This window comes from Calliphora vicina, chromosome 3 (assembly GCF_958450345.1).
Source record: "Calliphora vicina chromosome 3, idCalVici1.1, whole genome shotgun sequence".
Lineage (NCBI taxonomy): Eukaryota > Metazoa > Arthropoda > Insecta > Diptera > Calliphoridae > Calliphora > Calliphora vicina.
The window spans coordinates 57,507,400-57,518,877 of NC_088782.1; the positions used below are offsets into that span (position 1 = coordinate 57,507,400).

The window sequence follows — 11,478 nt, forward strand, 5'->3', positions numbered from 1 at the left end:
ATGCGTTGTCAACTTTGGACCAGCTAATAGACAGTCTCATTATACCCTTCGCCATGAGTGGAAAGGGCATACATATGTATATAAGTTTGTCATTCCGTTTGTAATTTCTACATTTTTCATTTGGGACCCCACAAAGTATATATATTCAGGATCGTTATAGATAACGAAGTCGATATAGACATGTCTGTCTGTAAGTTGAAATCAACTTTCCGTAGCTCCCAAATAACTTACATACATGATTCATACATCAATATATCGGCTCGGTTTCTATTTAAAATCGACAAAATCGGCCCACAAATGGCTGAGATATAAGGAAAAAACCGGGACAACCTCGATTTTTGCCCTATTTTTGATCTATATCTGCATTACTAAGTCATTAATATAGACAATATGGATATATAATGATACACATTTCAAAGTCCATTGCAACGATGTATATAAGGCTATAATAGTAAGTCGGACCAACAATGGGTTAAAATCGGGAAAAATATTTTTTAACCCAAATTTTTTTTTTCGAAAAAATTTTTTTTCTCATAAATTCTTTTTCCGAAAAAATATTTTTTTAAAAATTAAAAAAAAAAAAAATTGGAAAAAACTTTAAAAAAATTGAAAAAACAATTTGGAAAAAAAAATTTAACCAATTTAAAAATAAAAATTTAAAAACAATTAAAAAAAATTTATTTTGTTAAAATAAAAATATTTAAAAACAAGTTAGAACGGTATATTCGGTTTTGCCGAATCTTAAATACCCTCCACCTGCATACATATTTTTTAGGTTGATATACATATATGGAACCAATTATAGGCCGATCATCATAGAATTAGGTATAGGTATAGCGATTTTGGTATATTTGAGGATTATTTATGATGAATTTCAACTTAATAGCGATATTTCTAAGATATTTATGATAATTTAAGTGATTTTCGGGAGTGAACTTTATATGGGGGCTATGGTCAAATATGGGCCGATCCACAAAAAATTTAGTGTTGTGATTTCTTTTTTTATTTCTGCTGAATTTTGTATGGATACTGCAATTCTGAAGGCATTTATAGACCATGGAACCATAATTCGGGAAGAAATTTGTAGGGGGCTAGGAGAAATCCTGAACCGATTCTTATAATTTTCACCAGAGTTAGTCTTTTTATTATGAAAATAACGTGTGTAAAGTTTTATGGTATTATCTGCAATATATTTACACAAATAACCAAAAATATGTGAAAATTGTAAATTTTTTAGGTTGTCTCACATTTTGGTTCATAGCTCTGGTTCTACTAAACCGATTTTGCTGATTTTCAATACCAAACTGCTTAGGACAACAATAAACATATTTTTTGCAAGTCTACCAATTTTGTTTGCGTATTTTGGACGTGAGCGTGTTTTACACAGACACACAGACGGACATGGCTCAATCGACTTAGAATTTCATAAGGATCAAGAAAATATATACTTTGTTGGGTCTCCGATGAATATTTCTCAATGTTACACACGGAATGACAAACTTATATATACCCTCCTTCACCACTTGTGATGGTGAAGGGTATAAAAATATATATTTTTAAGTATAATTTGGTGAAGGGCACAGCCGAATATAGCTCTCTTACTTGTTTTAATCCTAAAGGGTCAATTGATCCCCTTTGATAAGCGGTGGAAAACTTCAACTTTTTTTTAAAAATCAACTAGACTAATGTTTTTGGACGTTACAAACATCAGCTCTAACGCAATATACCCTCCTCCAACAACTATTAATATTTTCCCACATTCATTTGTTCAAAAAGTTTAAATTCAGAATAACTACTTTATACATCGTGGGTATTCTGTATACAGAATTAGCCTGAATTATTTTAACCATTTACAAACAAAACGATAAACTTTAAATCCAATAAATACAGCAAAGATCCCTTTTACGTCACAAATCTTTCACTGTCAATTTTCAAAAATTGATGGTAAATTATACACAAAATAAATTCGCATACACTGTATTTTAATTTTGAACAGAATTTTCGTTTTTAATTTTATTTATTTATTCATTTATTTATTTTTGTTTATTTACACAAATAAATTTGACGAAATGTTAAGATAATTATAGAATTTTATAACCTTGAAATTTGTTTTATTTCCTGTACGCGAATCTACACAAAATCAAGTACATTTTATAAGAGTGTCGATTTGTCTGTTAACCCTTTAAGTGGAATTTAAGAATTTTGAGAAAATCTCATCAAAAAAGTAAACAAAATGAAAATGTTAATATTTGTTTGTTTATTGTTAGAATTTTAATCTTTATTGAATATATTTTGCATGTAATTACTTAACAAATATTACTTTTTTTATTTTTCAATAAAGTTTTCCAATTAATTAAACAGTCCAGTTTAAACTCTTTGGAGCCTTTTTGTTTTTTATTACGTTTTTAATAAAGTATTTAGTACCAAACAAAAACTATTTTAATATTGGTATAACAAAAGTTTTCGATATATTTATTTTAATTATTTTATTTATTTTACAAAATCGAATAATTTTTATTTTTTGAAATTGTAGTTTACATGTTCCACTTTATATATAAGTTATTATTTGGCCGTTAAAGACCCAACGGAAGACACCAAGGTTAATGCTAATTTAATTACACATCCACATTCACTTGCACTTTTCATTATTCACTGATTTCACCAATGCTGCTGCTGCCAATAGAATATTCTCTAATCATTTTTACTACATCTTTTGTGATTCCTTCCCTCTCCCCAACAATACATTCATGCCGAGTGATTAATTATTTCCAAGGTATGGCATATTTGCCCGTTTCATAGACTTTAACTGGACGTTCAATTGAACTGAATGTTTTTTTAGGTGGGGGCGGTGGTGGAACTCTGACAGTCAAATAACCATTTACGGATAAATCCGAAACAACGTCATTGGGATTAAAGCCTCTGGGCAAAAGATATTTGCGTAGAAAGCGACGTTCCACATAGCTGTTGCCACCGTCAACACGTTTGCCATGCTTACCCTCCACAATGATGTAATCATCGTTTGTCTTCACCTCAATCTCATGAGGCCTAAATTGACTGACATCGATGTTCACCTGAAAGCCCTTTTCATCAATGCGCACCCTTTCACCTTTGTATAAATTATCCCAGACAAGGGGATACGACCAGTCCAGCAGATGATTTTGAATGTATTGATTGCGAACACGACGCGTTACTAACTCATCCATTGGATTGATCAGCGAACTAGAGGGCCACAACAGACGCGGATCATCCCAAAGGTAGGGATACAAATGAAAATCGTATGGTGGATAATAGCACGGGCGACTGAATTCAAGGTCAATATCGCTATACCTTCTCGCAAGTGTCATTTGTACTTTATTATTTTATTATTATTATAAAAAAATTTAAATGATTTCTTTTTCTAGCTTAATAATTTTGTTATTTTAATGTTCGGTTTTTTAAAATTTCGTATTTTAGAAATATTGTGCACTCGTATGTGTTGATTAAAAGGTTTGGCAACTGAATGAAATGAAATTTTCTCAAGATATTTTGCTTAAGGTGAACAGCATCTAGCAGACATGTTTATATATTATCTTATTTTGGTTTTCTTTAATAGAATTTCTTTTAAAATCTTAAAAATATAGCCAAAATTAATTCATTTGTACATTTAAGTATTTGTGAGCGTGGTAATTTACTTTGTTTATTGACTAATCGTTTAACTAAGTTTTTTTTTGTTGCTATTTCTGTCAGTGTATTATACAGTTTTGACGTTGGTTTTGCGATGTTCATTATAATTACAATGGTTTTTTATACTACTTAAGTAGATAAATGAATCATTTGTTTTGATTTATTTTAGTAAACAAATCAATTTTGTTTACATTTTTATTAAGTAAGAGTTGTCTGGCTATTGACCGTTAGGAAATGTAGTCGAAAGTTTATGGAAAACTTATAATAAGTCTAGGTTTTCATATTGTAGAGCTTATATAATTCAGTTACATATTTCTTTAAGTAAGGAATAGTATCGTACGATAATGTGATACTTCTTATTGGTGACTACCGGATACCCAAAGTGTGCTAATACGCTAAAAATTCTTTATCAATAGAGGGGTTTTATAATAAACATTTTTATACCATATTAATGTATAAAAAGTACCAAAAAGAGGGATAAATTTAACCCCTTATAAATTCAAATTTCTAAAAAGTGACAAAATCTATTTGAATTTTTTTAGAAGGACTACAATTCCATTTAAATTAAATTTCTTGGATATGGGATACAAAAAAAGTACTAAAACTTGGGTTTCGCCCGTTTTATCCCCTTAAAAGTACAAAAATCAAAAAGTACCATACACCTATTCAATTACTTATTTTTTTATTTTTCAATAAATTTAGATTAAGTTCGACTTTTAGTGCTAGCTTTATTAGTTCCGGAGATATAGAGATGCCGATTTTAACCGGTTTTACCAATTTTTACCCCCTTAAAATTCGAATTTCCAAAAATCCCTTCTTAGTGGTTGTACACATCGTGTGAGGTATCTACAAACAAAATTTCAAAACTATAAATTTTCAAAAGTTCAAATTTGGGAAAAATATTTGTGGGAAAATTCGAAAATCGGTTTTAAGAGCTGTCCAGCTTCAGAAAATTTATTTTCCAATGAAACCGGTTTGGAGCTAATCGGTTGGATGGTTTAAGAGTCTATAACGGACATAAGTAGAAACATTTTTTGAGTTTTATATATATAGATTTATAAATATGAAGATCTTTCCTTTGGGAGAAATAGGAAAAAATCATGAAAACATTAAAAAAACAATTAAAAGAGCTATATACCCTTCACCAAATTATACTTCAAAATAAAAATTTTAAATATTTTTAGATAAACAAAATTTATTTTTTTTTTCCAAAGTTGTTTTTTAATTTTTCGAAATGTTTTTTTTTTAATTTTATTTTTTTTGTTTTATCAATTTATTTTAAAGCGAAAAAAACTTTTTGTGAAAAAAAATCGGGTTAAAAAATATTTTTCCGATTTTGAATAATTTAATTTTTATCTTGTTTTTTACTTCAACTCTGCCAAACTCTGAGTAAATCACAATTTTTGAAGCAAAAGTTTCCTGAAACAAAAACTGATTTCTTTAAAATAAGCAACAACTAGCAGAAAGTTATTGATGATTCGTAAGCACAAAATATCACAGTAATTTTGTGCGTTTTTGGTTCGTTGAAATTTTGTAAGTTATATACTATATTTTTTTTATAAAAAGTTAAAATCACTGATTTTTAGGTTATGAAAGTTTTTATGTAATTTCTTATTACCATAATTTTTATTGAATATTTCACTATCAAAAATTTAAATACTTATCATGGTCATTAATATCCATAACTAATAGATTTAAAATTTTTTTTTATTTTCGTATAACATGTGACTAGGGTTTTTAATTTCCCGACCTTTTTTGATTCCCGGGTATCGGTAAAATTTTTCTCTACATTCCCGGGTACCCGGCTATTCCCGAAATATATAATAATACTGTAAACTATGAATATTATAGCAAAATTTCATATAAAAACTTAGTGTTATGATCATTATATGTATATAGAGCTTCGTATTAATTAATTCAATTTGAGCTTAATTCACTAAAATCTTAATGCGTAAATAAAAAAGTGTCAGCCTTTCATTTCATAAATCCATTCCTAAAGAATTAGATAAATTCTTCAGGTTCCTTCAAAAGCTTTATTTAAATTGAATTAATTTTGAAGTTAATTAATAACAGAATTTATTCAAACTTTGAATGATTAAATTTTTGTTGATTCAAATCAACTACAAATTGATTTTGAATGTTTTTTTCATTCAGTTTTATTTAGGTTTCAATAATTTTCAAAATTAATTGAAAAAAAATTCTTAAGCCTTTTAGTAAAAGGAATGAATTCAATACATTTAACTGCATTGGCGTAGATAAGGGAGGGCAGACTCGCATCTGCCCACACCAGATATTTTTTCTTTATTTTAATTGCTGTCTTATTCTTTACATTTTTATACCCTTCACCTTCGTGAGAAGGGTATATATAAGTTTGTCATTCCGTTTGTAATTTCCACAATATGATTTTCCGACTCTATAAAGTATTTATATTCTGGATCCTTATAGATAGCGGAGTCGATTAAGCCATGTCTATCTGTCCGTCTGTCTGTTGAAATAAATTTTCTGAAGACCCCAGATATCGTCGGGATTCAATAATTCTGTCAGATATGCTTTCGAGAAGTTTCCTATTTAAAATCAGCTAAATTGGTCCACAAATAGCTAAGATATGATGAAAAAACCAGGACAACCTCGATTTTTGACCTATATCTGGATTACTATGTCATTAATATAGACAATATGGATATCTAATGATAGATATTTCAAAGACCTGTATATAAGACCATAGTAAGTTGGACCTACAATGGGTCAAAATCGGAAAAAATATTTTTAAACCCGAATTTTTTTTTCACCCAAAAAAATTTAAAAAACAAAAAAATTTTTAAATTTAAAAAAAAATAATTTTAAAATAACAATTCGAAAAAAAAAATTTCCAAAAAATTAAAAATTCACTTTGAAAAAAAATTGTTGTTTACCCAAAAATATTTAAAATTTGTATTTTGAAGTATAATTTGGTGAAGGGTATATAAGATTCGGCACAGCCGAATATAGCTCTCTTACATGTTTAAGTTTGGAAAATATAGAATTTGTTTGAGGCCAGCCTAGTAAACATAAATAAAAAACACATTCATTAATTTATTTATTCTCACATAAATACAATTATGCAATTAAGATGTTTATTAAACTTTTTCAGAGAATTCATTTTATTAATTCCTCATCATTGTCTGTAATTAAGAGGCTGTTGTAATTAGTTTGAAATCAAAAATCACTGATTTTATAATATATTTTTTGTTTGTTTTATTTTATTTTTATGTCATTAATTATTTTATAATTAATATTGGTTTTATCTCTCATTTATTATTATTATTATTATTATGTTTATATAGATTTATTTGATTTGTTTTATGTTGTATTTTTAAAGTAAATACTTAAAATTAAATAGTGTTGAAATAGTATTATTTTTTTTTTGAATTTATATTTTTCTTTTTTAAAGTATTCTGCATCATCTGTTTTTCAATACATAATTATCATTATTATCATATTAATATTATTTTTATTATTTTATCATTATGGAAACTATTGTACTTAAATATATAGAAAATTATTAAAAAAAAAAATAAAATAAAATTTCAAAAAAAGTTAGGTATACATTTTTTGTAAAATATAGGAAAATCGGCTGCTAAATCGTTTAGATTCATTCATTCGTTCGTTCATACTCTCGTCATAGCCAATGAAATAGTATTCGTCAATAAGAAAAAGTTCACAAATAAGAAACGAATTTAATTGTAATTATAATAATAATAATATATATTTTTTATTTGTTTTAAAAAAAGCATCCACTGCCGCTGCTGCTGCTGCTGCTTCTAACATTTTGTAGGCAGTTTATTTTATATTTTTTTCAGTTTTTTTTTTTGCTACTACATGTAGATTTTTTTGTCTTTCTTAGAGTTTAGTACTATAGTATAAGTAGTTGTTGTATTTTTTGAGTAACTCGTATAAGAGTGTCCAAATACTCTTTTCAGTTCCTCTTCTGTTTTTCTGTTCTAAAATTTCATTATAGATTTTCAGTTTTTCAGCATTATTTCTCTATTGCTGTGGCTCTGATTTGCATTCTAAGTCTCTTTATGTGTTGTTGGTTGTTTGGGAGGGGTGGTGAGGGGGTGTGTTAGGATTTGGGTAAGGGAAAGTGTTGGAGGAAAATAAAAGTGTAGACATTTTTAATTGGCCATTTCTTCGGTACCCACCAGTGGTGTTGCTGTTGTATTGTTGCCATTACCTAAATGCGATTTTTTAGCAAACAGCGAACACTCGACATTGTCGACAGTGGTTGTGGTTGTGTTCGTATTTGTTGTGTTTGTGGTTGTTATGCCATCCATGGATTCGGTGAGTATAACATTTTCCTCTGCATTGTCTGTTATATCGGCTGGGTCAGCTGTTGCAGCTTTCAGTAGAGCAACATCATCAATAATATTTTTTGTAGTTGCTGTTGTTGTTGTGTCAGTACCCAATACAGCTGTTTCCATATCATTCTCTGCCTCAGCCACAGATTCAGCCTTGCTGCTTTCAGCCGAGGCTTTAGTTTTAGCTGTAGCTGTGTTGGCGGCATCACTGTCGGTAGATTTGGGAATATCGACTGGAATGTCGCCGGTTACAACACCATTTCCACCTTTAACATCGTTGGCAGAGTTCTCGGTGACAGTGGATTCAGTGGAAGAGTTATTAGTGATGGTAGTGGTGCTGTTGCTGTTTGTGCTGGTATTGTTGTTATTGTTGGTAGTAGTGGTGGTGGTTGATGTGTTGCTGCTGCTGCTGGAAGTGTCTGTGTTATTGGTTTTTTCTTTATCTGTGTTCTTTTTTGCAGAGTCAGCGCCAGCAGCTGCTTTAACAGCCGTTTTTGTTTCACTATCAGCCGTTTTAATCGTGGCAACAACAACTTCTGTATTGTCTGTTTTTTCCTCAACATCATCATGGCCATCATTATCACCACCATCATCATCTACCTCCATTTTGGTTACATTGGATTCTTCAGCACTCTCTAACACTTTAGCGGCAGCAGGAGTAGTCTCGTTGGTTTTCTCTGTATTTTCTTCTGTGGCTTCTGTAACACTACTAGACTCCTCCATTTTTTCAGCAGCAATTTTTGAATCTCCATTCGAATCGGACATGCACTCATCCAACAATTTTTTCTCAGTTTCAGTTCCAATTTTACCCTGCTTCTGCTTCTGCTCCTTTTCATTTTGTTCAATGATTTCAGCTTTTTTCTCTACCTCATTCTCGGGACCCTCAACATCTGATGTTTGTTGTTGTGGTTGTTGTTGTTGTTCCGTCTGTTTGAGCACAACTTCGTTGATTTGTTCATCGGCTTTTTCCATGTCAACATCGTTGGATTCAACTTCTGTTCCTGCTACAGCGACGGATGCTGATGCTGAGTCGGTTTCGGTAACTGTGGCTGTTGCTGGTGGTATTGGGGCTGGTGCTGTCTCTGCAGACTCCTCCGGCTCGGGTTCTGGGGGTAAATCCAGCTTTTGTCTCTTTTCGGGTAACTGACACTCCAAACGAGCCGATGGCGTTGTTGCTAACTTTTTCGATGTTTCTTTTGCTGGTGTTTCCTTTGCAGACACCACCAACACTGGGGTTGGTCCTGGGGTCGGCTGAATTTCTATAATCCGCTCATTGGGTTCATCGTTTTTCGCAGTCGGCGGTGGTGGTGGTGGTGCCTTTACCGTCAATATACCATCCGAAGACAAAGTCGAGAGCACATCATTGGGATCGTAACCCTTTGGCAGCATATACTTGCGTACAAAATGCCTCGAAATGACGCCATGACCGTCTTCTTTGTCATCATGTCTGCCCTCGACCACAATGCAGTTATCGATTGTTTTCACCGACAGTTCGTTCGGTGCAAATTGCTTCACATTCATGCTCACTTGGAAGCCATTCTTGTTGACCACCGAATACGAGGCCGATTTTCCCGGCGTACCACCAATGCTCGAGGAGCCAGCATCCGACTTTTCCGGAGTGACTGCGACCGCTTCCTCGCCAGACTTGGCACAGCAGGCCGTCTTTATGCGATTGTATGGATGATGGCGTTTCGAGGGCATCCAAAACGAGGAAAAAGATGAGGTGCGACTACGTCTGGGACTGGTTTGCGGCTGCTGTTGTTGTTGCTGCTGTGGTTGTTGCTGGTGCTGTTGTGGCTGTTGTTGATCCGTGCCAGTATAGAGACCAAAACCAAAGTCATTTATATCTATACCATTGGCCAAGCAACGGCTAAACTCATGGAGTTCATCTGCCAAATCCAAAATGAACGGTATCAGGGACATTTTAAAAACTTTTTTGTTTCAGATTAAAATTTATATTTTTTATTTATTCGCAATCTTTTGCAACTTTCTTTTTTATTGTATTATGTATCTTTTCTCTATATATATGTATGTACTTTATACATATACTATATATGTATTTACTATATATACATATATGTACTTTGTAATTCTTTTTCTTTTTTTTTTTGTTCACCACCTCACTGTAATTTAATACTGTTTGTAATTTGGACAGAAAATGTTGTTCTTCCGTCTGGTCTGAAACCGTTTGAATGCAATCGCCGAGTGATGCGTCGTTGTTGTCGTCGCCAAAAACACACACGCCCGTGTGATTTCTTAACTGGTTTTTTGCATTTTGCAGCTCTCCTTTGTCGGGGCTGAATTTGTGTGCTGTCTGTGTCTTTTGCCGTTTCGAAACCAGTTTGCAGTGCTGAATGGAAATTATTTATGATGTTGCTGTTGTTGCTTCTTATTGTTGTTGATGTTGTATCTGGAATGTCGTCCCATGTTTTTCATTGTTTTTTTTTTCAGTTTGTCGTGTATTCGTTAGTTTGTTCGTTACGCCGGTTTTTGTAGTTCGTAAATGTATCTCTGTTCTTGTCTGCATGCAAAATGTGTATTTGCCATAGGGTTTTTTCTCTCCCTCTCTCTATCTTCATATATTTCGCTCTCTTCTTATCTGCGTTAATGTAATTTCTTTTGCTTACATTCATTTATTTTAGTTTTGTATTCTTTTTCCAACATTTTCTACTCCATATGCCCGTCTATCCTTTTGCCTATAGTCGTCTATGGAATTCCACTCCCCTCCCCCACCACCTAACTAACTCTGTTTCCAAATTGCATTTAGATACATATGAAATGAAATGAAACAAACAGAAAAAAAACGCTGTAATAAAGCCGACGACAACAACCACGAATGTTATGTTTGATGCTGTTGTGAAACAAATATCGATTTTCTAAACTACGAATCCATGTACTCGTATCGAATTGTAATTTTTCAGAAAAAACGGTTAACAGCATTCTTCGTCTAAAAACTCAAATCCAAAAACAATTCATAAGTGTTTGGTGTCCTATGAATTTTCGTCTGTAACTTAAAACTCAGCCACAGACATTTGAGAAGTTTTCTTTCGAAAAGGCTTCCACATTCACTAAAACTTCCTATTGTCTACCAACTTTCACTAATTTACAAAAACTCCAAACAATCATAAGTTTATAATCAACTTAATACTATTTCAGAGTATTATTTAAAATATTTATTAATAAAAATCCAGTGTTTTGAAACATTTTGCAAATTTATGAAAATCCTTATTAAAACAGTTTATTCAAATTTAAAAAATAGAATTATGAAAATATTATATAACGTTAATGAAATATAAAACTGTTAATATTTGCAATGCCAAAAAAGAAGGTAAATGTTATTTTTAATCGACTTAGAACCACTTACTGGGTCGATGTAACGATGTATGTCCGTCCAAACTTATAATCAAACCACAGTTTAATGAGATTTTGCATACGATTTTCTTTTTGACACTGATAGAAATCGGAACATGATTTATTT

General features: G+C 31.5%; 2 protein-coding genes across 2 annotated transcripts; both read right to left on the reverse strand.

Moving 5' to 3' along the window:
- Positions 1 to 2,445: 2,445 nt before the first annotated feature.
- On the reverse strand, positions 2,446 to 3,616 carry LOC135956014 (heat shock protein 27). Its single transcript, XM_065506474.1, has one exon. The coding sequence runs from the start codon at positions 3,342 to 3,344 to the stop codon at positions 2,763 to 2,765; it is 582 nt and encodes a 193-aa protein (XP_065362546.1). The 5' UTR covers positions 3,345 to 3,616; the 3' UTR covers positions 2,446 to 2,762.
- Positions 3,617 to 7,130: 3,514 nt separating this feature from the next.
- On the reverse strand, positions 7,131 to 9,984 carry Hsp67Ba (Heat shock gene 67Ba). The gene has a single exon (XM_065506473.1). The coding sequence runs from the start codon at positions 9,921 to 9,923 to the stop codon at positions 7,818 to 7,820; it is 2,106 nt and encodes a 701-aa protein (XP_065362545.1). The 5' UTR covers positions 9,924 to 9,984; the 3' UTR covers positions 7,131 to 7,817.
- Between the last annotated feature and the right edge of the window lie 1,494 nt (positions 9,985 to 11,478).